A 27,609-nucleotide genomic window follows, 5' to 3' on the forward strand; every position below is an offset into this window, starting at 1 on the left:
ACCTCGCTGAGGAACCTCCAAAACTGGAGCTCAAACCCTTGCCCAATAATCTGAAATATGTTTTTCTTCAACCTCCCACAGATTTACCCATTATTATTTCCGCTTTGTTGACAACTGAGCAGGAGGAAAGACTGATAAAGGTACTGAAGAAACACAAAGGAGCCTTTGGATGGACTATCCACGACATTAAAGGCATCGACCCCAAAATATGCACACACAGGATCTTCCTTGAGGATGAGATCAAGCCATCTGCTCAACCTCAACGCCGACTCAACCCAAAGATGAAGGAGGTAGTAAAAGCCTAGGTTATAAAACTCCTCGACTCAGGTATTATCTTTCCAATCTCTGATAGCCAATGAGTGAGTCTGGTGCAATGTGTGCCCCAAAAGGGGGGAACCACAGTAATGGAAAATGAAAAAGGAGAATTAATCCCAACTAGAAAGGTTACGGGTTGGCGTGTATGCATAGATTATAGGAAATTGAACGACGCCACTCGTAAAGACCACTTCCCTTTACCGTTTATTGATAAAATGTTGGAACATTTAGCAGGGCATGAATTTTTCTGCACTCTAGATGGGCTATTCGGTTATATGCAAATTCCTGTGGACCTTTTGTCCCAAAAGAAAACCACATTCACTTGTCCCTACGGAACTTTTGCATATAGACAGATGCCCTTCGGACTTTGCAATGCCCCTGCTACGTTCCAATGCTGCATGATAGCTATTTTTTCTGACATGGTCTAAGAGTTCATGAAAATCTTCATGGACGATTTTAATGTTGTAGGACCCACCTTCGACCAATGTCTTAAAAATCTGGACCGTGTCTTAGAACGTTGTGAAGACACAAATTTGACACTTAATTGGGAAAAGTGTCAGTTTATGGTCCAAAATTGTATAGTGTTAGGACACAAGGTGTCTGGAAAAGGGATTGAGGTCGATCCGGCAAAAATTGAGGTGATAGAAAAATTGCCTCCACCCACCAATGTAAAATTGGTTAAGAGATTTTTAGGACATGCGGGGTTTTACAGACGTTTTATAAAAGATTTTTCAAAAATCACCAAACCCCTCACCCAATTATTACTTAAGGATGTTGATTTTAATTTCAATGATGAGTGTATGCATGCTTTTAAATTGTTGAAAAAGAAATTAATTGAAGCTCCTGTCATGGTAAGTCCGGATTGGTCCATTCCCTTTGAGTTAATGTGTGATGCCAGCGACCTGGTTGTAGGAGCCTGTCTTGGGCAGAGGGTGGATAAACTTTTCCGCCCAATCTTTTATGCTAGCAAAACCTTGAAGGACGCACAACAGAATTATTCAATAACTGAAAAGGAGCTGTTAGCTGTAGTTTTTGCCTTTGACAAGTTTAGATCATATTTAGTGCTATCCAAAGTAATTGTTTCTACTGATCATGAAGCCTTGAGATGCTTAATGAGTAAGCAAGATGCAAAACCGAGGCTGATCCACTGGATTCTGCTACTCCAGGAATTTGACATCAAGATCAGAGATAAAAAGGGAGTGGAGAACATGATTGTAGATCATCTATCCCGGTTAGAGTCAAATCAGCAACCTTTGGACCATGATGAGATCAAGGAGGTATTTCTGGATGAAACGTTGTATTCGGTAAAAACTCTCCCCTGGTTTGCTGACATCGCGAACTACAAAGTCGGTACCATTCTTCCTTTTGATTTAGATGCAAACAAAAGACGTAAGTTTATGTTTGAGAGCAAACAATATTTTTGGGAAGAACCGTATCTATTTCGATTCTGCACAAATGGCATGATTAGGAGATGTATACCTGAAGAAAAGGTAGAGTCAGTGATTAATATGTGTCATTCTAGAGAACCAGTTGGCCATTTAGGGTCAGATAGGACAGTGGCAAAAATCCTTCAAAGTGGATTTTGGTGGCCACAAATGCATGGTGATGTCAATAGCTATATTAAATATTGTGATGCACGTCAGAGAGTAGGAAATATCTCTAGGAGAAATGAGATGCTTCAACAAGGCATACTCGTCTGTGAGCTATTTGATGTTTGGGGCATAGACTTTATGGGACCCTTCCCTATGTCACACAACAACCAATACATTCTTGTAGCAGTTGATTATGTCTCCAAATGGGTGGAAGCTGAAGCTCTACCCACGAATGATGCTCGAGTAGTGATGAAATTCCTGAAAAAGAATATCTTTACTAGATTTGGCACCCCTCGAGCTATCATCAGTGATTGGGGGATCCCATTTCTGCAATAAGTAATTTGACATGTTGCTCCAAAAGTATGGCGTAGCTCATAGGGTTGCAACACCTTACCACCCTCAAACGAGTGGACATGTAGAAGTGTCAAATAGAGAGCTGAAGCGTATTCTTGAAAAAACAATAGGGAATGCTAGAAAAGATTGGAGTCTTAAGCTGGATGATGCTCTTTGGGCATACTGAACAGCTTTAAAAACTCCCATAGGAATGTCCCTCTATCATTTAGTTTTTGGGAAATCTTGTCACTTGCCTGTTGAATTAGAACATAAAGTCTATTGGGCACTGAAATATCTAAACTTTGATCCTAAACTTTCAGGTGACCTCCGGCTAACACAGCTGTACGAATTGGATGAGCTCAGGTACAACTCTTATGAGAATGCCAAGCTGTACAAAGAACGAACCAAAAGGGTGCATGATAAGAAAGTGCAAAGGAAAACCTTCCAGAAAGGCGACCAAGTGCTGCTATACAACTCCCGATTGAGATTTTTTCCTTGCAAACTCAAAAGTAGATGGTATGGGCCATTCTCAGTTATTGATGCACATCCCTCCAGTATAGTTGAAATCGAGGGAAAAGATGGGATCGCCCAAAAAGTAAACGGACATCGCCTAAAGCTTTATCTTGGCAAAGATAATTCGGATGTACAAGTCCTGCGCCTGCAGGACAATTAAAAAGGGAACCCCATAAATAAGTTGTCTTCTCCATCCTAACTCTTTTCACATGTGTTTTACTGTCTTTATATGCAATGCTGAAACTTATTTCATGGTTTAAGTGTGAGGAGGAGAGGGGTAGACAAACTTACAAAAATTGTACAAAATTTTAAATTTTTATTGCGTCGTGTCTAGTTTAGTTTAACATTTTTGGGTTTTATTTTCTGTTTTTGCATGTTTAGAACCTAAAACCAAAAACTTCATTCGAAGCTAAACTTCATTATTTGTTTCTGGGGATTGAGAACCGAATCTAAAATTGCATGACAACTAGTTTAGGTGTGGGACATAACCCTTGTATCTGTAAGCGCATGAGCTAAAGATTGCATTTAGACCCTACTTTTGAAGAAATGCTAAAATCAATACTTAGGTAGATAACTTAAGGATTGAAGGCATGTGATATTGAATTTGAGCTTGGGGAGAATTAATAAGCACAAAATTGAAACCCAAAGAATTGTGAGTTGAATTTGAGCCTAAGAACGAACATCAAAAAGCTCTTTTTCTTGACATTTTTGTATGAATGCTTTGACTTGTGGAAGATTACAGATTTTGCACCTAATACTGAGTTGAACCTGTTGGTCCCGTGTGATTAGTTCCAAAGAGGGAGGGGGGGTTAGGAACTAATGTAACTTTTTCGCTAATTAATCTTGCTGACTTGATAATTTTGGTGAGTTTATTAACTCAGCTTTGGTCAGCTTGGCCGATCTTAGTGTAAGACAGCTTTAGTCAGATGTTGACTAAGACTGTTTCACTTGTGAGTTGGGAATTGACACTTTTGTGGTCAGCTTCCAACTCAGCACTCTAATTTACTCAGTGTTAGCTTTAAACAATTTATATGCTGAGTAAATATAACAAGCAACACATGCACATATATATATATTTTAAGAGAGTTAGAAATTACTCAGTATCACTATCCTGGTTCGGCCTCTCCGCCTACGTCTAGTCCCCAGACTCCTCCGGGCTTTTAGAATCCAATACTGAGCTCTTTAAAGGTAGAGCACAAACCGGTTACAAGGTAGTTGAATATGCAAGAGTACCTTCCTTTATTCGTCTACTCAACTCCTACTAAGTGCTACAACCCAGCACCTAGATTTCTCTACCACTGAGTATTTACAACCAAATACTCAGCACAACACTCTCAATTCACAATTGATACAATTTGCTCTTTTTCAGCTAAAGAACACTTTAGATGATTACAAAACAATCAATCACTACACCATAGATGGTCTTTTGCAACCTAAAACACACGTGTTGCTCCTAAAGTGTTGCAATTTATAGGATTAAATTCGATCTATTGCAACATTATTTAGAAAGTGTTGCCAATGATATGTTAAACTAACTTTACTATGGTATTTTCGAACACTATTTATAAAGTGTTGCAAGAGATATACAAAAAATTGAAACACTTTATTATGTAGTATGTTTTACATACGAGGAAAAAAAGAAATAAGGTGCAAAAATACCCCTAACGTTTACAGACAAGAGCAATTTTACCCCTAACGTCTAAAATGGTGCAATTTTACCCCTAACATTGGTAGCCAAGAGCAATTTTATCTCTAACATTCGTAAGTTCGGTCAATTTTAGATATTATTATAAAACACATGCACTACAAAAATACTTGTGTTTTATAATAGTGTTTGAAATTGATCGAAATTATCAACGTTGGGGTAAAATTGCTCATGGCTACAAACGTTAGGGGTAAAATTGCATATTTTAGACGTTAGAAGTAAAATTGCTCATGACCAAAATGTGAAAGATATTTTTTCCCCTTTACCCATTTACTAAATTTAGGTTTTATTATTCTCATAGTATTATTTTAGGTTAATATTAATTAGATTTTTTTATCGTCATTGAATCTTCCCAAATAGTTTTCCCTGAAATATTTAACTTTCCCGCTTTACTTTCCCCTAATTTTTTGTGGTTCCCTCCATCCTTACCCTAATTTTTCATACCCCTCCATCCTTACTCATTCCCAATTTCATTGCTTATTCCCAATTTTATACATCACCGCCAAATTCCAAGTTGACCCCCGATGCCTGTTCTCTTATCGGTAAGCTGTGGCTTGCCCTCTAGCGTCTCAGCTGCATTGGAGCTTCTAGGAACCCGGACCTCTTCATCAACCTACTTGCTCGCGGCTTCCACAATATCAAAACCATTCATACGTTTTGGTTTTCGTTTGTTCTTTGATTTCTGATTCTGGTATTATCGTAGTGTTTATGGTTCAATAGCCACTTTGGTTTCAAAACTCGTATCTCCATTTGAAAGTGGTCACAAGGTTTGGGAGGATCCATCATTTATAAAGTAAAGAAAGAGGGATCCTCATGTCAATTTGCACTGCCATGAATCCGTTGAAGGTACGATTTCCATTGATTTTTAATTTTAATTACTTCACTCTAATTACTTATGATTGCCATTTCAAAATTTGAGAGTTTATCTGCTGTTTAATTTTTGTTAAAAATGATTAGCGGATTCTTTTATTCAGAATTTGACACTTCGTATGTTATTTATATTGATTTTTTTCTTTGAATCTGGTTATGTTTCCATTATTTTCTTCTTGTAAAGAATCTATGGGTTTTAGGGTCTTATCCAAATTCTCTGGCTTATCTGGGAATCCTTTATTGTCTTTTTGTGCGGATAGGATCTCTAAGATACTGGTATCAGCACAATCAAGTGGATTTTTCCGTATCCAAGAATGTTGTTTGGGATTTAAATAGCTTATTTGCAGGATGAGATCTTACAAGTTCTTGTTTCATTGACACATGATCTTTTTCTAGATCAGTTAGTCTCATTCTCATTCTTGCTACTTCTAGTTTGAGTTCTCTGTTCTCTGTTCTCACCGATGCATAATTATCTCTGGGAGATATTGCTCCACTTCCTGCTCCACTGCCAGATCGTTGTGGGAATTGTCCCAAGAAAAACTGGTTGTGTCCTCCTCCGTTCATCGCATTTCTCAGCCTTATTTGCTCGAAGTACAGCACCTGGACTGCCATTTGGACTGGTAATCTTTCATTTTGGGCTACGTGGCTGCATGCTTCCTGAGATAGTTTTTGGCTGTCTATTGTCTTGCAAAGTCTGTACCTTTCTGAATCTTTTATGTTTGGATGAACCTGTCATTTTGGATACTTTTAAATTAATAGGCAGAGAGGATAGATAATATACGATTAATAAAGATACTAACTTTGAGGAAGATATCCACAACCCTGTATAATCCATCACTGAGTATCCGAGCATGAGCATGGTCCGAAAGTAGTTCTGCTAATGCTATGAATTTTGTTGGCATCAAATTAGAATCAAGTGCAACTTTGAGGTTCTTCAACAAAATCAGAACTTGTACTATCAGAATCATGCTACCCCATATCAACACCATTTACCTCTCCAATTAACCGACACTTTGAGGTTCTTCAACAAAGCAGCAATGGAAAAAGGAGATAAAAATCCAGACGGATCAATTTCAAAACCATGGAGACTATGCACAATACAACAAGTAGAAGATTTCAAAGCATTTATAAAAATATTCCCAATATGGTCAAGCAGTATACTAGTAGCCGTTGAAGTAGCACTAGTCCAAGGTAGTTTAACCGTCCTGCAAGCTCTATCCATGGACCGTCACTTGGGCCATTTCAAAATCCCTGCAGGCTCTATTACAGTCGTAGCACTTCTTAGTTCATCGGTTTCTCTAACCTCAATCGATCGCTTTTTCCCCTTTTGTGGCAAAAAGTGAAGCGGAAAATGCCAACACCTCTCTTTAAACTTGGGATCGGACATGTGCTAACAGCATTGGCCATGGGTTAGAGAAGGTAGTGCGTGAGATGCGTGGTGAAAATGCGGAACTTAAGTTCACTGCTGATTCAAAATTGGCTGAAGCAAATGCATTAATAACCAGTGTTGAAGAGAAATCACTAGAAGTGGAGGCAAAATTACGAGCTGCTGATGCCAATCTTGCTGAAGTGAGTAGAAAGAGCTCAGAACTAGGAAGGAAGTCACATGAGGTGGAATCTCGAGAGAGTTCTCTTCGAAGGGAGCGTTTGTCTTTCATTGCCGAGTATTCTCATTGATCCTTACAACTGATGCTTATATTTGTTCTATTTGCTTCCTAAATTATCTTTCTATTATTGTTGTTCAAGTTTTTTGACAATTTAATCTGGAATTTTCTCAGGAGAGAAGCACATGTGTCTGCATTCTCTAGACAAAGGGAGGATTTGAGAGAATGGCAACAGAAATTACAAGAGGGAGAAGAGAGGCTGTCAAAAGCACAAAGAATTATTAACCAAAGAGAGGAAAGTTCCAATGAGAATGATAAGATCTTTAAGCAAAAAGAGAAAGACCTTGAAGAGGCTCAAAGGAAAATTGATGAAGCAAACTCCATGTTGAAAAAGAAAGAAGATGAAATGAGCTGCAGACAGGCTAACCTAGTTCTAAAAGAGAAGGCATGTTTTTTCCTCTTGCTGCATTGTACATTCTTTATATATCTCTTGACTTTTCTCTTTTGTTTCTGCAGAAATTTGATGCCACAAGAAAGAAATTAGTAATAAAAGAGGAAGAGTTACGTGTTCGGGAAGAGAAGCTGAATGACAGAGAAAAGGTGTGTCCTTGCTATACTTCTGTGATAGTAAATTTTACTGGCAATTCATTGTGTATTATTATCGTAAGGAACCATAACTATCGTAAGAACTGTCTCTCTCAAAGCTCTCTTCTCTCTCAATGCTACTCTCCATGGTTTGTCGTTTCTAAAATTTTGCAGAGACAGCCACTCCATCATTGCTGTTGAGGTTTTCGGTTAGCAGGCCCTTCAGTTCTTCTCTCGAGGTAAGCTTTGATCTCCGCTTTGTTTTTTCAGCAATACAACTTCTGTAATGGTATTTTCACAATGGTTGCTCTGTCCTGGCTCTATTTCAAATTAGCATTAATCTCAGCCAACCCTTACCCTTACTGCTATAGTTGCTCTGTCCTGGCTCTATTTCAGCTAATTAATCATGTTAACTTGATGTTATGCATCAATGGAGACTATATTCAATAATTGCTAGTGTCAATGTCATTAATAATTTTGATAATTATTTATTTCTTATTTTACTTGTTAATTATCGCATGACTATTCCTATTTTATCAGACTGTTTCATTCTCATCCATAACCTTCACTCATCACTATTTTTACTTTTGTGTAACTATTTAGCTGGTCAATGACTTAAACCTCATCCATTGCTTCTATGGCTATATTGTATCTACTTCTATTTTCTTGTTTTTCTACTACAGCTTGGTCTTTCTTTTCTACTAATTATATACAATTTTGGATTTGGAGAATCTCCTTTATAGACTTGTACTTATGGTGAATGAATGCAAGAGTCTTGTTGATTTTATAGTGTGATTGGATTGTAATTATAACAATTAATCATGACTTCTGTATACAAATTCCTAAGAATTTCAATAAAAAAAAAAGAGATAAGGTACCAATATAGGCCAATGGTTTTTGGAGAAGTATCAATTTAGACTCCACATACAAAATAAAAATATAGGTTGAACGTTTAAGAAAGGTATCAATTTACAGAACTTAACGAGACTTAAATTGGTACCTTTTTTAAAAGTTAAACTTATATTGATGCTATTTTATACGTGAAGCCTAAATTGATACTTTCCAAAAAACCATAAACCTATTTTGGTACCTTATCCCTAAAAAAAAATAACATATATAAAACCTTCCAATAAAACTGCCTTAACTCAATGACCCATACATGCATTTGGTCCATTTCAACGAGCAAAAAGCAAGGGTGAAATATACAACTCTTGTTATGCTCAAAAGCTTCCACTAATCTAATTAGTGTTCATCTAATCTTATTGCAATTGCAACTGGTAACATATTGGTGGGTTTAATATTTACATATATAAAGATTTTGGCTTGTATTTATTTGATTTTTTTATGTAGGCATGTTGATATAATAATTTCAATATAGTTTCTGCCAAAAAGTGATAGAATTAGAAGCGGTAGAAGATTTTTTTATTCGTTTTCAGTGTCCTTTTGATAGGGTGATTGTGTTGTTCGTTATGTGAGTTTAATTTAGTTTCGAAGTGCAAATTTCTTGTGTTTCTATTATATCTTTGTATTAAAAGTTGTCTAGAAAATTCTTTTTAAGTATCAACATTTGTTCTTATTTCTTTTTAAGTACTTTCTATTAGACTTTCTCTGGCTCTCTTTTTTATTATGTCACACTAACGGAGAAGAATCTTTCATTTCTGTGTTAGAATTTCACCCACTCTTTTTATATTAGCTGTTGTCATATAATGACACTAATAGAAAGGCAGCAGTTGTTCCTTATCCCTCTTTGCTTAATTGCTGGCTATCAGAGACACCAAGGCTGCTTCTATTTACTTCCATCAACTTTGTTTCTTCAAATATTAATTTGTGATTTTGCTTGCCAAAAAGATAGAAAAGAAGGTTGGAACTAGAAGTGCTACTATTGAAAATGAAATGGTAGTTTGGATAGGTAAGTTTTCTATATAATTAAACACAATAGTAGTTATCCAACTGGAAATTGAAGCAATGAAAAATAGGGTATATGAGAAAAGTTGAAAGTTGATGTTATTTATAGCTTAGGTGATTCTTTGTGTTTGCAGTATGCTCACCGGAGATGTATTCAAAGGTGGTGCAATGAGAAGTGTAATACCATGTGTGAAATATGCCATCAGGTAGCTTCCTTTTTCTTCTGATTTATCTTTGTGTTTGCAGCATTGGTGTTTAATGATAACAAATTGGTTGATTTCTAGCATTTACACAAGGAATAGAAGGTTGGTGTAAGATCTCTTTCTTGTTTTTGAGTGCTTTGAATTTGTATCTTTCTCACTTGTATTTTCTGTATTTTCTTCGGCAATGATCCAAGAGGATTGCTTGTCCTTTTATAGTTGTATTTTTAGGATCAAATGATTTGAATTTGATTTATCCGTTGAATCCAAAACGGCTCTTTTGGGGGACAAACTTCTGGTCAGCTTCAGATGTGCAGGCCAATCTTGTTTTCTGATTTCTTCAGATGTCAGGCTTGTCTTCTTCCTACAGGCTTTATCTTTTTGCGGCAGTTTGTCTTATAGCAACGAGCAGTTGACCCATGCATCTCGGAGTTTGGCTTTTGCGTAATTCCAAGGCTTCAATTATTGGTGCAGACAGTTGTCGAATTTGTCTTTTAGCTAACAGATTGTTTATATTGTCTTGAAGATCACTCAGTTTTACTTCGATAGTCATTGTCTTTGATTGTCACCAAATCTCATACTGAGTTCTTTTTCACTCAGCTTCCATGGTCAGCTTCGTTTTGCAAGATCTAGTTCTGAAGCAGACTTCTTTTATGCTGAGCTTCATTTCACTCAGCTTCTTTGATCAGCTTCATTCTTAAACTGTTGTTTTGAAGATGACTTATCTTCTCTTGTGTTGAGTTGCTCTTCACTCAGCTTATATTGTGTTCTCATGCTGACTTTGTCCTGTCTTAATTTTTATTTCCTTTTGCATTTATGTTTATACTCAATATTGAACAACCGAATTAGTACAATTAAATCAAAGCACTTAAATTTAATTGTCTCTTAATCATGGATTAAACTTAAATGATTTTGTCAAATCAAAATCTTGTGGAAAGGTGTTTTAACAAATTCCCCCATTTTGATGTTGGCAAAATATTTAATTTATGGAACTCAGTATTTGAAATTCCCATGATTGAATTACTTTTTATTTTTTCTGAAATTACTCCCCCGTAAGGGTTGCATATATTGTCTTAACTCTAAACCTTCTAAGATTTAATTGAGTAATAAGGGAAGACCTATTTATACTGACTTAGTTCAATTCTATACCTTTTAAGATCTAATTTAGATGAGCCTAGGTCAACTTTCAGAAGATTTCAATGTTTACTCAGTTTGATACATGAATAGTTTTATGTGCGGATGTATCAGAGTTAATGTGTACTGAGTATATTTTTAATTTGAATGTATTTGTTTGTTCAATTTTAGACAGATCAGCATATAGTATAATAGTAAGCATCACTTATGAAAGACAATGTGAATGAAAAGATGCTTTAAGATGATATAAATGGTCAGCATACAAAATACACAAGTCAATTTCTTAAAGCTAATCTTGAGCTACCCCTTTGCCTTTGTCTTTCCTCTTTTGCTTACTGTCTGAGGTTTCGCATGCCTTTGGCTGAGTTCCATCAGCTTGTGCTTTCTCCCCCGTTTTGCCACCATCAGGCGGAGGAGGGATGAAGGTTTCATTGAGAGCAGCACGAGTCGGCTTGACCGAATACGCCTTAAGACGTTTCGTGCTTTCAAATAACCCATCTAACACTGGGACTCCATCATCCAGAACTGAACCGAAGCCGGGTATAAGATTAATGGTACATTCGAAGTACAACCTTGTCGTAAATGTCACGCTGAGCGTTTGTGTGACGCACATGTCGAAATAAGCTTTGAGTAGTTTGTAGGATAGTATTGGTTTTGACCAAGTCAGTTTCCATTTCCTCTTTACTCAGGTTTAGAAGACGGACAGCTTCGCTAATTTCATCCATCGAACACTAGGAAGTTGAGGAGAGAAGTTCACGAGTGCCAGTCAGCTCAGAAGTCAACTTGGTAAAATAGTGACTTAACTCAGCAGATGTAGCATAGCCCATGTTGACTGTAGGTAGAGCGTTGATTTGTCCCTGAAGTGAATTCATATGATTCACCATCATCAACTGTAGCTCGGCCAGCTTGACAAATGATTCTTGGTTGGGTTGCTGTGCTTGGACCGTGGTCATGACACTTACTAGATCTTTGAGATTTTTGATCTTATTGAGAAGCTGAGTGACAGACGAGAATTCGTGTGACTCAGCATTGGCAGACCCAGCAGCATCGGCATGAGAAGTGTTTAAATCCTGGAGAAGATTTTGAGCCGAGTCAATGATGCGACGTCCAGACTCAGTTGCATGAAGATAGGCAAATGGTGCCTCGGGATTTAGCTCAGTGGCCGAGATTCTAGTAGCACCAGATGGAGGAGGTGTTTGGTGCTGTCCTTGAGTGGAAGTGCCAGTATGGTCAGCAGTCGGACTTTGATTTTGATTAGCAGCAGGAACTGACTGCTCAATATTCTGCGAAATGTGATGGGAAGGAGGTGGATCTGTAGAGATATTTACCGGCTCAACATGGACTTGAGTTGGTGCAGGAAGAGGCACCTCAGGTGGAGCAGGATTTTCCTTAGCTTGCTTGTCTCCTTGATCAGCTAGGACTTCGAGCTCTTGCTCGGCTTGGTTTGGATTTTCTGAAGTCTTGGCGTGTTGCTCAGTATGAGTAACAGAGGCTTATTTTTCCTGTGTAGAGGACTCAGTATGCTTTGAGAAGAACTTAAATTGAGTATCCGTGAGTAGGGCCGGCCCTAGGCCTAGGCCCGGGGTGCGCCGGCCTAGGGCCCAAGGCCGGAAGGGGGCCCAAAAATTTTTTTAGCTTTATAAATAAATTGCATATGTTTTAAGTATTATACATAAATTCAAATTAGCATAATGGTAATGCATTCTCTTCTCACTAAAGAGGGCATGGGTTCAATTCTCATCTTTGCCATTTTTTTGATGTATTTTTAACATATAAATGTTATGGGTAGCCAAGAGTAAGAAGACAAGTTCATTTTATTACCTCATTTTAGAATAACTATTTTTAATTTGATTAAATTAAAAATTAAAAAAAGTTTCATTTTATTACCTTGATTAAATTTGAAAATTAAAAATTAATTTCTACAATGATATGAATAAAAATCAATGGGTTAAGGTGTAAAATTACTCATAACGTTTTGGGTGAGGAACAATTTTACCCCTAACGTCTAAAATGGTGCAAATTTACCCCTAACATTGGTAGCCAAGAGCAAATTTACCCTAACGTTGATAATTTAGGTCAATTTCAGACACAATTATAAAACACATATATTTTTCTCTCATTTTGCACCAATTGCATATCAATTCGTTCTAAAAAAGATTTCATGTGTTTTATAATTTAATAATAGAACTGGAGATTAATATTTAAAAATTTGGTGAATTTTTTGAATTTTTTTGTCCAATTCGTACAAAAGACAGTATATTTTATTTTTTTTATTTTTTTACATCCCGACATATGTTTGTGATTTGTTACTGATAAAATGACGCATGTGTGCAGTGTAGATGACAAGATTCATGATCGAGAAGACAGTTTGATGAAATATTTATCAAATTACCCCAATTTATCAATTTTAAGGGTAAAATTGCTATTGGCTTCCAACGTTAGGGGTAAAATTGCACCATTTTAGACATTAGGAGTAAAATTGCTCCTGATCCAAAACGTTAAGGGTATTTTTGCACCCCAACACAAAATCAATTAGTAAATTTTATATTAAAGGGGCCCTTACTACTTGTTTTGCCTAGGGCCCCTAAATTGTCAGGACCGGCCCTGTCCGTGAGGTCAGTGATTTGATCCATCAGAGGCAAATCATCCAGGAGGTCAATGATCGGAGATTTGTAGGCCTTCTTCTTAAGCCTTTTCAACTTTTTGGTCTTTAGAGGAGAAGGATCAACGGCAATTGTCTCAATATCCTCACTTTGCTCAGCCTCTTCAACCTGCTCAGTGTTCCTAACTTGCTCAGCATCACCTACAGGATTAGCATCCCCAACTTGATCAGTGTCCTCAACCTGATCAGCATCAACTTTATTAGTTGGCTCAGCATCAACTTCTTTCTCTGCGTCAGCATCATCATTAAACTGACCGCTAAGATTTTCAAAGTCATCACCTTGGTCAGTAGATGATTTTTCAACATTATCCTCCTGACTTCTCACAAAGTGTGAGTCTTTAGGTATGATGAAGTCAGTAGGAAGTGCTTCGATCGGTTTGGGTTCAGAGGACTTCTTCTTCTTCAGGGGCATCTCAGGAGTATCTTGACTCTCTTCTTCAGGCCCAGCTTGCCTCTTTCTTTTCTCTGCTGACTTACCCTGCTCAGCATCAACTTTCTTCCCCTTTGAGACAATCCGGAGTTTCTTCGGAACAGCATCAACATCTTTTGAGCTGGTTTGCAGATCTTTCCTTTTTCGGTCAGCATCAGCCTTTTTTACTTGCTTTCCCTTCCTTGTCAGCATACCCTTGTCTTCCTCAGCTTCACCTGCTACCTTCTTTCCCTTTTTCAACTTTGTTGGTTGGTGAAAAGCCAAACCAAACAGGATACCAACAGTGATCTCAGTTCCCCAAACTTCGATCTCTTCAACCAAACTGACTTGATAATCCTTGAGGATTTTGGTGATGAGGGATCCTAACCTAAGCGTACCAGAACTTCACAGAAATCCACCAATGAGAAAAGACTGGCATGTTCAGAGGCTGGTAGGTCAGCTTGTGCCAGATGAAGCACTACTCGAAATTCGTTGCTGAGGAGGCGCAGTTGACTTTTGGAAAGATAAAATTGGTTAGGATGTAATGGGCCATCTTTTGGTCTCGACCCATGCAAGTACTAGATACTTCTCCTACGTAACCGGGAGGTCTATAGAATTCATCTGGGAATTTAATCTTACCATGGTCGTTTGTGGTTCGAAGTTCTGTCCCTTCGTTTTTCAGTTTCAGCAATTTAGCCAGATAGGGAGGATTGATGAAAATCTTCTTTCCCTGGACCTCAGTGACCAAGTAATCCCTATTATCGTTGGCTACTTTCAGGTTGGTGTAGAACTCCTTCACCAGTTCAGGATAAGTAGCCTCACGTATGGAGAATAGTCCTTCCCAGTCGTTCTTAGATATCCATTCGCATAAGGGTTTTTCTGCTTCCACAAACCCTTTTGAGAACCAACGTGAATGATCAATCTTGTCCCCCTTAATGTGGTTGTATACTAGTGAGTAGGTTCTGGGTTTCTTTCCTTTCTCCTTCTGAGTCTCCTTCGACGAGCCAGCTTGGTCAGCTTTGGGGTTTTTGGCAACGGTGCTGACCTGAGTTTGGTCAGGCTGACCACCTTCTTGGGATTCTGTTGATGTTTCTTCATACTCCTCCTGAGTAGAAGATAAAGGATTTTCATCGGAGTGATTTTGATCGTAATCAGCTCCGGAGAGGTTTTGGGAGTCAGACATTTTCTTAAGAGTTTTTGAAGGATCTGGGACTTTTGAGAGATGGAAATAGAATGTCAGAGATTTTTGAGCGTAAAGAGTAGAAAATGGGAACTCTTCCACTATTTATATTGTTACCGAGGAAATCTGATTCGTTGAATTGGCCGTTTTTCCTCGAGATGATAAATCGACAATTATTCTGACATTTATGACACATACGGCGTATGTATCTTTCCAATAATTATGCTTACGTCATCCTAGGTGGCTATTCAATACGCGTGCTAGCATTAATTAAGCAACGAAACTTTACTCAGCATATGGAATATCAAACGTTTTGGAACTTTGAGTAGTCAGTTTTACGTAGGATAGTTGTTTGTGGGACTAGTAACTTAGCTTAGGATAATCACTCAGCATGTATGTCTACTCAGCATAGGGTGATTTCATGTCATTTTTAACTAAGCATGCAACAGTTACTAATTTATCACAAATCACTCAGCATGGTAATCACTCAACATTCAATTAAACACATAGAATTATTGAAGAGGATTAGACATACCGATAGCTTCCCTTAATATGTTAAATTGCTCACGAGCCAAGGGCTTCGTAAAGATATCCGCAAGATGTTCATTTGTTGATACGTAGGTCATCTTGATCTCACCCTTGAGTACATGATCTCTAATGAAGTGATGCCTTATGCTGACATGCTTCATCCTGCTGTGTTGGATTGGATTCTTAGATAAGTCAATGGCACTCTTGTTGTCACATTTGACCTCTATTGTTTCTGTTTTGACACCATAATCCTCAAGCTGTTGCTTAATCCATAGGACTTGGGCCACACAGCTTCCAGCAGTAATGTACTCAGCTTCAGTTGTAGATAAGGCCACTGATGACTGCTTCTTACTAAACCACGAGACCAGACAGCTTCCTAGGAAATGACATCCTCCTGAAGTGCTTTTTCGTTCTAGCTTATCTCGCCCATAGTCAGCATCAGTATATCCAATCAGTGTGAAGTCACTTGTATTTGGATACCATAAACCTGCATTAACTGAGCTCTGCAAATATCTGAAAATTCTTTTTACAGCTATTAAGTGAGATTCCCTGGGGTCAGCTTGGTATCTTGCGCAATAACATACTGAGTAATGAATTTCAGGTCTACTGGCAGTAAGATAAAGTAGAGAGCCTATCATACCTCGATATAGCCTGCTGTCTACTGACTTACCTTTCTCGTCAGCACAAAGGACCGTGTCAGTACCCATTGGGGTTGATATGGGCTTGCATTCTTCCATATCGAATTTCTTTAGCATTTCTCTGGCGTACTTAGACTGACTAATGAAGATGCCATTCTTACCTTGCTTGATTTGAAGTCCAAGGAAGAAGTTAAGTTCGCCCATCATAGACATTTCGAACTTAGTTTGCATCTGTTTACTAAACTCTTTGCACATAGAATCGTCAGTAGCACCAAAAATTATGTCATCTACGTAAATTTGTGCAAATATGGTATTTTTACCATTTTTCTTAATGAAAAAGGTTGTGTCAGCTTTGCCTCTGACATAATTCCTGGTCAGCAGGAACTTGGTCAACCTCTCATACCAAGCTCTTAGAGCTTGCTTTAGGCCATATAGGGCCTTTTTGAGTTTATAAACGTGGTTTGGAAATTTTGGATCTTCAAACCCTGGAGGCTGACTAACATATACCTCTTCGTTTATAAAGCCATTAAGAAATGCACTCTTAACATCCATTTGATATAATTTAAAGTTCATAAAACTTGCATAGGCACACAGTATACGTATAGCTTCTAACCTAGAAACGGGTGCAAAGGTTTCACTGTACTCAATGCCCTCTTGCTGACTATAACCTTGGGCTACAAGTCGGGCTTTATTTCTGACTACGTTGTCTTGCTCATCTAATTTATTTCTAAAGACCCACTTAGTTCCTATGGTCTTTTGATTCCTAGGTTTAGGTACTAAATCCCATACCTCATTTCTTGTGAATTGATCAAGCTCTTCTTGCATAGCGTTGATCCAATATTCATCGTGCTCAGCATCAGCGAAATTCTTTGGCTCATGCATTGAGACGAAGGCAACATTGCTGAGATACCTCCTAAGCTGATCTCTTGTCATCAGCTTGTTGTCAGCAGCATCAAGAATGGACTTCTCCGAATGTCCTCTTGGAATTTTTATTTCTTTGGGAAATTTTGAGTTGTTTGGAACATGTGTTTCTACAATCTCTGCATGAATAGATTGTTCAGTAAAGATTATTTCAATTTCTTGCTTACCTTTGGTCAGCCCTTGTATTGATGACTCAGAGGCTCCATTTTGATCAGCGGAAGCTGAGCTTGGTTCATCTTCATCGAGCTGAGTTGACTTTCCTGCAGGGTCAGCTTCATCGAACTCAATATGGACAGACTCTTCTACAACCTGAGTTCGTTTATTATACACCCTATATGCTTTGCTGTTAGTTGAGTACCCTAAAAAGATCGCTTCGTCAGCTTTAGCATCAAATTTTGCAAGATTATCTTTTGTATTGATTATAAAACATTTACACCCAAAGGCACGAAAGTAGCCAATGTTGGGCTTTCGTCCTTTCCAAAGTTCATATGGGGTTTTCTTAAGAATAGGTCTAACTAAAGCCCTATTGAGAATGTAGCATGCTGTGTGGACATCTTCACCCCAGAAATACTTTGGAAGCCTATTTTCACTCAACATTGTCCTAGCTATTTCGACAATTGTTCTGTTCTTCCTTTCAACAACCCCATTTTTTTGAGGTGTTCTAGGAGCAGAGAAATTGTGGTCAATGCCACTGGTTTCACAGAATTCATCAAACTGTTGGTTTTTGAATTCTCCACCATTGTCACTTCTAATATGAGCTACATTTAAACAATGTTGTGAACGTCTCAAATGTTTCATCCTTGCTACTCAGCAAGATGATCCAAGTGTACCGAGAGAAATCGTCTACAATGACTAAGAAAAATTTCTTACCTCCCAAGCTGAGTGGCTGGACAGGTCCGAAAAGATCCAAGTGTAGTAATTCCAATGGTCTCTTGGTTGAGACAATATTTTTACTTTGAAATGACTTCTTAGTTTGTTTACCTTGCTGACAAGCATTACACAATTGATCTTTTTCAAATTTAAGTTTGGGCAATCCCTCAACTAGTTGCTTTTTAGCTAATTTGGCAAGAAGGTCCATGCTTACATGACCAAGTCTTCTATGCCATAGCCATGAGTTATCCTCTTTAGACACTAAGCATATATTTTTAGAAAACTGTTTTTCTAAACTCAGCATGTATACATTGTCTACACGAGGGGCAGTTAAAATCAATTCGTTTGTTTTTCCCTCGAGTATTTGACACTGAGTATCATCAAATACAACCTTTCTGCCGCTCTTGCAAAGCTGAGCTACACTCAGCAGATTGTATTTCAGACCTTTAACTAAGGAGACTGACTCAATAGTAGGGTTACCTCCGATAGTACCTGAGCCGACTATCTTACCCTTCTTATTGTCTCCAAAGCTTACACTTCCACCTCGTTTAAGCTCTAGTGTGATGAATTGAGTTTCATCACCAGTCATGTGCCTCGAGCATGCGCTGTCTATATACCACAGTTTTGATTTCTCCACGCATCTCAGGCTCACCTGCATTTTAGACTATTCATCTTTAGGTACCCAATTCTTTTTGGGTCCTCGTTTGTTAGCATAAACAAGTGCAAAGTCATATTTTAATTTGTGACGACATACTTTTATAGTGTGGCCACTTTTACCACAGAAGTCACAGTGAATTACCCTTTGAGGGTGATGTTGAGTGTGGTCAGCATTATTGTGCTGAGCATGCCAACATACCTTAGTGGTATGTCCTTTCTTTCCGCAGAAGTCACATTGGACAATCCGCTTATTGTACCAACACACTTCTCTTGTGTGCCCCTTTTTCCCGCAACAGTCACACTGCGTGAACTGTTTAAGCTGACTAGTACTTGAGTACTCAGCATGGGATTTATTTTTATTTGAGCCTCTTATTTGGCTCTGTAGGGTAGTGACATCCTTTTTCAGTTTCATTGAATCTGATTGGACCTCCGAGACAAACTTATGCATAAGTTCTATGTTACTATGCAGAGTTGAGTTGTCTTGGAGAAGATATCGAAGGTCACTCAGCTTGACCTCTTCAATCTCATCACACCGCCTGCTGAGTGCCTTTACTTTCTTATTGCACTTTTTAGTTAGCGCATATAAATCACTCAGGGCGTTTATCATCTCATTTCTAAGCAAAAGTAAGGATGTTATCTCATTATTGTGTTCCTCCTGGTCAGTTTCATCAGAGAGGTCAGCTTGCTCAGAATAAGTGGGGTCAGCATCATCGGCCATGAAGCATATATTTGCTGTTTCATTTGCATCAGCTTCTGATGAGGTTGACTCATCACTATCACTCCATGTGGCTACCATAGCCTTTCTGCTGCCCTTCTTGTCTTTCTCCAGCATGGGACAACTTGACTTGATGTGCCCAGTTTGGTGGCACTCGAAACAGGTGACAGGCTTTGAGCTGTCCTTCTTGTATTTGTTGTCGCTGGGCTCAGCTTTGTATTTGTCATTTCTTCTGAATGGCCTTTTGCTGTTCCTATCATTCTTCCTGAACAGCTTCTTCATCTTCCTGGTGAACATTGCCATTTCCTCATCATCAGATGAGTCAGCTTCGGTGGAGTCAGCTTTCATGACAAGTGATTTTTGTTTCTTGTCTTCTGACTTCTCTTTTTCTTTAAAGTTTTTCATTGATATCTCATGAGTCAGCAACGATCCGATCAGCTCATCGTACTTATACGTAGTCAGGTCCCGAGCTTCCTCTACTGCAGTCTTTTTGGCCTGCCAGCTTTTGGAAAGACTTCTCAAGATCTTCTTCACCTGTTCTTCCTCGGTAAAGTTCTTTACAAGTCTTTTCAGCTCATTTATAATGTTGGTAAATCTAGCGTTCATTCCCGAGATGTCCTCATTATCATTCATCTCGAACAGCTCGTATAATCTCATATGCTGATTTACTTTTGATTCCTTGACCTTGCTTGTGCCTTCGTAGGTTACTTCAAGCTTTTTCCAAATCTCCTGTGTTGACTCGCAACCTGAAATCTTATTGTATTCTGCAGCATCTAAAGCACAGTGAAGCATATTGATAGCCGAAGCATTGTTTTGAAGTTTTCTAAGGTCATCTTCTGACCACTCAGTTTCACTCTTAACAACTTTCTCATTGTTAACAGTTTTATATGGCACGTATGGGCCATGCACTCATGTTTGTGGCTTGAATGAAGTTCTTCATCCTATTCTTCCAGAATGTATAATTAGATCCAAAGAATAGAGGAGGCCGACTAATTGATAATCCCTCAGGGAGTATCTGTGTTGTTTGATTCCCGGGAAGGAAGCGAGTGCTGTTCTCAGCCATTTATCGGGATCAGCTCAAGATAGTTATATCTTTGAGTAGTGAGCTTCGGCTCTGATACCACTTGTTGGTCCCGTGTGATTAGTTCCAAAGGGGGGGGGTTAGGAACTAATGTAACTTTTTCGCTAATTAATCTTGCTGACTTGATAATTTTGGTGAGTTTATTAACTCAGCTTTGGTCAGCTTGGCCGATCTTAGTGTAAGACAGCTTTAGTCAGATGTTGACTAAGACTGTTTCACTTGTGAGTTGGGAATTGACACTTTTGTGGTCAGCTTCCAACTCAGCACTCTAATTTACTCAGTGTTAGCTTTAAACAGTTTATATGCTGAGTAAATATAACAAGCAACACATGCACATATATATATTTTAAGAGAGTTAGAAATTACTCAGTATCACTTATTCTGGTTCGGCCTCTCCGCCTACGTCCAGTCCCCAGACTCCTCCGGGCTTTTAGAATCCAATACTGAGCTCTTTAAAGGTAGAGCACAAACCGGTTACAAGGCAGTTGAATATGCAAGAGTACATTCCTCTATTCGTCTACTCAATTCCTACTAAGTGCTACAACCCAGTACCTAGATTTCTCTACCACTGAGTATTTACAACCAAATACTCAGCACAACACTCTCAATTCACAATTGATACAATTTGCTCTTTTTCAGCTAAAGAACACTTTAGATGATTACAAAACAATCAATCTAGCATTTACACAAGGAATAGAAGGTTGGTGTAAGACCTCTTTCTTGTTTTTGAGTGCTTTGAATTTGTATCTTTCTCACTTGTATTTTCTGTATTTTCTTCGGCAATGATCCAAGAGGATTGCTTGTCCTTTTATAGTTGTATTTTTAGGATCAAATGATTTGAATTTGATTTATCCGTGTAATCCAAAACGGCTCTTTTGGGGGACAAACTTCTGGTCAGCTTCAGATGTGCAGGCCAATCTTGTTTTCTGATTTCTTCAGATGTCAGGCTTGTCTTCTTCCTACAGGCTTTGTCTTCTTGCGGCAGTTTGTCTTATAGCAACGAGCAGTTGACCCATGCATCTCGGAATTTGGCTTTTGCATAATTCCAAGGCTTCAATTATTGGTGCAGACAGTTGTCGGATTTGTCTTTTAACTAACAGATTGTTCATGCTGTCTTGAAGATTACTCAGCTTTACTTCGATAGTCATTGTCTTTGATTGCCACCAAATCTTATACTGAGTTCTTTTTCACTCAGCTTCCATGGTCAGCTTCGTTCTGCAAGATCTAGTTCTGAAGCAGACTTCTTTTATGCTGAGCTTCGTTTCACTCAGCTTCTTTGATCAGCTTCATTCTTAAGCTGTTGTTTTGAAGATGACTTATCTTCTCTTGTGCTGAGTTGCTCTTCACTCAGCTTGTGTTGTGTTCTCATGCTGACTTTGTCCTGTCTTAATTTTTATTTCCTTTTGCATTTATGTTTATACTCAATATTGAACAACCGAATTAGTACAATTAAATCAAAGCACTTAAATTTAATTGTCTCTTAATCATGGATTAAACTTATGATTTTGTCAAATCAAAATCTTGTGGAAAGGTGTTTCAACAGAACCTGCATGCACTGATTTGAGATGATAAACGATGAATCAGTCTCATTAGAACTAACCTTTTCTCTCGTCAGCTTCCTTCTCCAAAATTCAACCATAACACACGAAACAACATTCTCCCTTCATCCAATTTTGCTGCATCCTCTCAACCCACCACTAATGACTGGCTCGTCGATTCGGAAGCAACTCACCATTTAACTCCGGAATTAGGAAATCTTCATGTTCACTCTGAATATGAGGGCCCTGAAGAAGTTACTGTTGGTAATGGAAATTCTATTCCAATCTCTCATGTTGGCACTTCAAAGTTTCCTATATCTAATACATCATTGAAATTTGATAATGTTCTAAGAGTTCCTCAAACTGTCAATAATTTGTTATCTGTTTCATCACTTACTAAATCCAATCCTATCTTTATTGAATTTTTTGGTAACCATTTTGTTTTGAAGGATTTGGAAACGAAAAAGGAGATACTTGGAGGAAGGAATAACAATGGTCTTTACACAAGGTCGCTTCCACCAAATGTTCCTCATAGTGCTCAAGCTTATCATGTTTCTCTTTCCTTGTGGCATGCTAGACTAGGTCATGCTAATTTTTCAATTGTTCAACCTACTCTTTCTAAGAATAATATTTCTTTTAATAAAGACAACAAAATTTCAGCTTTGTGTGATTCTTGTTGTGTTAGCAAATCTCATCGTTTGCCGTTTCCAAAGTCTACATTTGTTGCTAATGGTCCTTTGGATTTAGTCTATTCTGATGTATGGGGGCCTGCGCCTACTTACTCTATTGATAATTGTCGTTTTTATGTTCTCTTTTTTTTTTATCATTACAACAAATTTTCTTCGTTGTATTCTGTGCGTTTCAAATCTGAAATTTTGAGTGTCTTTATTAAATTTCGCATCCTGTAGAAAAATATTTTGATCGGCCTATTAAATCATTTCAAGCTGATTGGGGAGGTGAATTTCAAGCCTTGACATCTTATTTAATTGCAAATGGTATCAATCAACGTGTCTCTTGCCCTTATACACCCGAACAAAATGGGTGTGCTGAACGAAAACACCGTCGTGTGGTGGAAACTGGGTTATCTATCTTGCATCATTCACGTCTGCCACAAAAATTTTGGACATATGCTTTCAATTGTGATGTCTATATTATAAATCGCTTGCCTGTTCCAATGTTGGATTTTTGTTCACCATTTGAAAAATTATTTGGTGTTTCTCCTGATTATAATATGTTACGTATCTTTGGTTGCTTGTGTTATCCTTGGTAATGTCCGTACAGTCCAACAAAGTTGCATCCTCGATCTCGTAAATGTGTTTTCATTGGATACAGTAAAATTCACAAAGGTTATCGTTGCTTTGATGTCATGAGTAATAAAATCTTTATCTCACGTCATGTTCTTTTTGATGAACATGTGTTTCCTTTTCCAGAGTTAGAACGTGAGTTGCTTATTTATCGACTCCCAATCATACGAATCATCCATTGACCGTTACCTTTCTGTCCACATGTGAACCATTTACTGCCATTCCAGCTGAACGTATCAATGTTTCTGTATCTTCAACAAGCACCACAATTATTCCAAATCCCACTAGTCCTACTGCCAATTTCCCAATATCTCCTACAAGCCCTCAATCCTCAAATTATCATTGTCCAACCTTACCACTATCACCTGTTTTACCAGCTCCTAATATAACAAATATTGAAAACCCACCCACGACTATCGACCAACCTTCTCTTCCTCTTCATGTTGACATTCACACAATTGGACTCATGCCCACTACACATCAACCCAACACTACTACCACATACTTAAATTTCAACTCAGCAGCTCCAATAATCGAAACAGCTCCCTCAAATGTACATTTAAAAATAGCAGCTCCAACACCCGCAATAAACTGAAACAGCTCCCTTGAATGTGCGTTCAGAAATTGCAGCCCTAGTCCAAATAAATACAGATTCAACCCCTAAGCATCCTATAGTTACACGGTCTAAAACGGGAAGGCTCAAGCCCAAAGCATTACAAGTTTCAGCACCAAAATCATTTACACCGACATGTTATACACAAGCCATGACTGATCCGTAATGGCGTAAGGCAATGAGGTCCGAATATAATGCATTAATTGATAACGGAACTTGGGAATTAGTTCTAGTCACTCGAGCAACCAATGTAATTGGGTGTAGATGGGTGTTGTTCCGCACCCATAAAAAGTGTGTTGCACGCCCCCTTAGAATGTTATTACATAATTCAGAGAATAGATTAAAACCTATTAAAAAGGAAATCGTACTTGCTCAACTGTAAAACTTGTCTTCTCTAATATTAGAACTGCATACCTAGACATCAGTTGTTTTATTTTTTCAAGACGCGTGCAACACGCTTTTTTTTATGTAACTTACTTTTTTTTTTTTTTTTGCAACCGAGTGATTAATTAATTACATTTTATATAAATTGCAACATTTTATGCTAAGTTGATAGTACTATTTAGACACTTTAAAAGCTGACAGTAAGTTTTTTAAACAAGTTCAAGACAAATAAATAATGTATTCAAACAGGTTTGTTAATGAGTATGAAGATTCAAAGCGTAGAACTAAAAGCAAATATGATATGTCAATTTTCATGGGTGAAATCTTTATTTTAATTAAGTCATTTGAAAAACCTTGTAACTAAAATTAGAATTGAAATTTTAGTGTATTATACTTGGCAGTAAATTAGGTATCCCAAAAAATCCTGATGCATTTTCTTAGATTATCTCTAATTTAATTGATTGAGGCAAATTCACAAACACTTGGAATCCAAACCTCGCAGCCTAGTATGTAATGCGTGGACGACACCATCAAAGCTGCCAAATCTACTACTCTCAATATCAACATCCACACCAAGTCTCTCAGCCCCTGCTGCCGTCACAGGCCCATGTGCTGCCACCAATAAATCCGGCCATCTCCGCCTCACCATCCGCCAATCCCACCCTAACTCGCTCATACTTTTCAGCATCCCTTCCACTTCCGCACTACTCGTGAACACAATAGCGTCCAAATACAATCCGTTTTCACCCCTCTCCACTATTTGCTCTGCGCATCTAGGTCCTAACCACCGTGTCTCATAAGCATCCATTCTAACTGAAACCCATCCCGCCTCCTCCAGTTCTCGGAGAAAATTCGGCACAACAGGAGGCTCTTCCAACCCCACAACCTTCGGAACTAGAGATAACACACGCCGACCGCGTCCAGAGCCGAGCGATTCGACCAATCCGCTTGGAGTCGCCTCCGGAGGAATCATAATCCTAATTCGGTCGATACTAGAACACAGATTAAGCAAAAATGAATCATCGATTAGTTCGGCGTCTTTTCCGAGGGCGCCGATAATGAATGTATTGCCTAGCGGAGGTAACAAAGGAGTTGGGAGGTTTAGCATAGCAGTGGAGCAGGCGGTAATGGCGGTGCGGGAAGCGAAGACGATGGCGGAGAGGGGAGATAAGGAATGAGGGAGGAGGTGGAGGGCTAGAGAGGAGAGGGTTTGATGAGTTGGTTGAGTAATGATGGTGGGACACCAAAGAGGAGTGAGGGACTGAAGATTGAGGAGATGAGAGAGTCTGGTGGCGTAGTTTTGTGGAGTGGTGAAGGCCACGGTGGGATTGAGGGTGGCGGTGGCATTGCAAAGGACCATCCTTAGCAAGAGTTTTTTTTTTTTTTTTTTTTTAAAGGCGGCGACAAAAGTTAAGGATATACTATTTTTTGATTAAAAATAGGGAGAGAATGGGTGTTCCGGGACATCCCAACCAACCAGGTTGGCATCCCGACGGCAACCTCCGAACCAAATTCAATTTATTAAAAATGAGAAAGTACAAAATAGTAGCAATTAAGAAAACTGGTACATCGAACGTCCTATTCTATTGTCATTGATCATCAGGTCACACAGTCTGGAATGGGTATCCCACCAGCAGGTATTAGTAGAAACTTTACCAAGACTTGCGAGTGCATTAGCTACCATGTTGCCCTCCTGGAAGACGTGAGAGACAAAAGTTAAGGATATACTATATTATATTTTAAGCAACAAAATTACATAACATAAATTATAGGTGTTCAACTGTCGGTTGGGTTTTGTTATCGGTTTAAACACGTATTAAGTAGGGATAGTAACAGGTACCCGGTACTACCCGACCCTAATGGGACTACCCGTACCTTGTATAAAAGGATATGAGACGGGTGTGGGATCAAAATCATTACTCGTTAGGGTAATGGGACGGGTATGGGAATACCCTCAGGGTACCCGGTACCCATCATAAATCTTTTATATATGAAAAAATATTATTGTTTCTTATATGTAAAATGTCAGATTTGAACCTCAACCTTTTGTTGTTTAACCATTGAGTGATAGAACTAAGTTGTTTTATTCTTATTTATTAAGGTTTAATTTATTCAATCTTTAGATCTATGATTTATTAAATTTGTACTTTGTTAAATTTATAATATTTTTTTGTTTTATTTATTGATTCTTAACGGATAAGGGTACCAGCGGGTACCCGTGAATTAAATGGGATGGGTATGGGATACAAAAAGTATACCCGTTAGGGTAATGAGACGGCTATGGGTAATTAAAAAATAAAAGGGTAAGGGTTTGAGATTGGCACTACCCGTGGGTACCCTACCCGTTGTCATCCCTAGTATTAAGGGGATGTTTGATTGGGTAAAAAAACATTAAAGAATGGGAATGAGAATGTGTTATTTCCATTTAATTATGACATGGAATGTGATATACTTTGATAAAGTTTAAACTAATTATCCTTTAAAAAAACTAATTAGTTTAAAATAAAGTATTTATTATTTTTATTTTTTTGGTAGGAAAGGAAAGAAAAAACAAACAAACAAAGCCGCTGTTAGACAAGGTGCCGAACGGCCTCGCCCGGGCGGACCGGGGGGTGGACACCTCATGGCGACGTAAGCGGTGATTGGCGCCGAAAGCAACCAATCGTGGAATCAAGCTGCTCGGCAGGACCGGAGCCTGGAGTATGGAAGAGTCGCCACCCACGAATGGGAAAATGAACACCGATCCCTTGCGGGAGACCGGTGAGGGTTCGGGAAACTTAGGTACGAGCCGAGAAGGCTAGCTCCTTTCCAGAGAAAGGCTACTAGGCACCCCGACATCGCCCGGTTATGAACCACCGGCCTCCTACTCATCGTGTTAGGCGATAACGGACTAATCGCATATTTCTTTAAGTTTAAAATTCATTTGAAACCTTTTCTTTCTCGTTTTGAAAACCGTTTTGAGCATGTCATTAAAAGCCATTTTAGTAAAGAATCACCCATTTTGCATAAATTTAAAGTATATAGGAAAGAGAGGGGGAGAAGAAAGAATTGATTTATTCACAGCGTGATTTAGGCTTTGTGTCGTATATTACATCTATGCTAATCTCACTCCCAAAAACGAGTTTATTTACATGGTTCGTACCTTAATCGTCGTTGGAACGATTTAGGTACGTTTCAAAGCCCTATTAATGATGATCACTCGAATTGCCGTTGGAACGACTTGAGCGTTTGAAAACGTTGAGCAAACAGTTTTAATCTAAAAACGTGATTAAGCATACAAGTCAATTTATTTTGTACAAAACCATTTAGTTAGGAAAGCAATTCAAAACTTCATTATTTACAACGAAACAATT

General features: G+C 38.4%; 1 protein-coding gene across 8 annotated transcripts; it reads left to right on the forward strand.

Moving 5' to 3' along the window:
* The first annotated feature begins 4,893 nt into the window (after positions 1–4,893).
* On the forward strand, positions 4,894–27,449 carry LOC136202077 (protein CROWDED NUCLEI 1-like). Of its 8 annotated transcripts, none has more exons than XR_010674293.1 (8): positions 4,894–5,304; positions 5,589–6,992; positions 7,107–7,377; positions 7,449–7,532; positions 7,692–7,756; positions 9,366–9,426; positions 9,557–9,628; positions 26,792–27,449. XR_010674293.1 is itself a non-coding variant. In XM_065992531.1 (6 exons), exons 2-5 carry the CDS (start codon positions 6,760–6,762, stop codon positions 7,716–7,718), a joined length of 615 nt encoding a protein of 204 aa, XP_065848603.1. In that variant the 5' UTR covers positions 4,894–5,304; positions 5,589–6,759; the 3' UTR covers positions 7,719–7,756; positions 9,557–12,451. The 8 variants fall into 8 exon arrangements, 1 of the variants encoding a protein (XP_065848603.1); XR_010674292.1 differs by lacking the exon at positions 26,792–27,449 and adding an exon at positions 22,405–22,652; XR_010674290.1 differs by lacking the exon at positions 26,792–27,449 and adding an exon at positions 11,446–12,451.
* The last annotated feature ends 160 nt before the right edge of the window (positions 27,450–27,609 follow it).

This window comes from Euphorbia lathyris, chromosome 8 (genome assembly GCF_963576675.1).
Source record: "Euphorbia lathyris chromosome 8, ddEupLath1.1, whole genome shotgun sequence".
In the NCBI taxonomy this organism is placed as follows: Eukaryota; Viridiplantae; Streptophyta; class Magnoliopsida; order Malpighiales; family Euphorbiaceae; genus Euphorbia; species Euphorbia lathyris.

Excerpts from the sequence above, each read along its gene's own strand:
- LOC136202077 (XM_065992531.1), top strand. The coding sequence starts at position 6,760 with ATGCGTGGTGAAAATGCGGAACTTAAGTTCACTGCTGATTCAAAATTG. Across the intron at positions 6,993-7,106 it reads CGTTTGTCTTTCATTGCCGA|GAGAGAAGCACATGTGTCTG; the intron begins GTATTCTCATTG and ends GAATTTTCTCAG. Across the intron at positions 7,533-7,691 it reads AGCTGAATGACAGAGAAAAG|AGACAGCCACTCCATCATTG; the intron begins GTGTGTCCTTGC and ends AAAATTTTGCAG.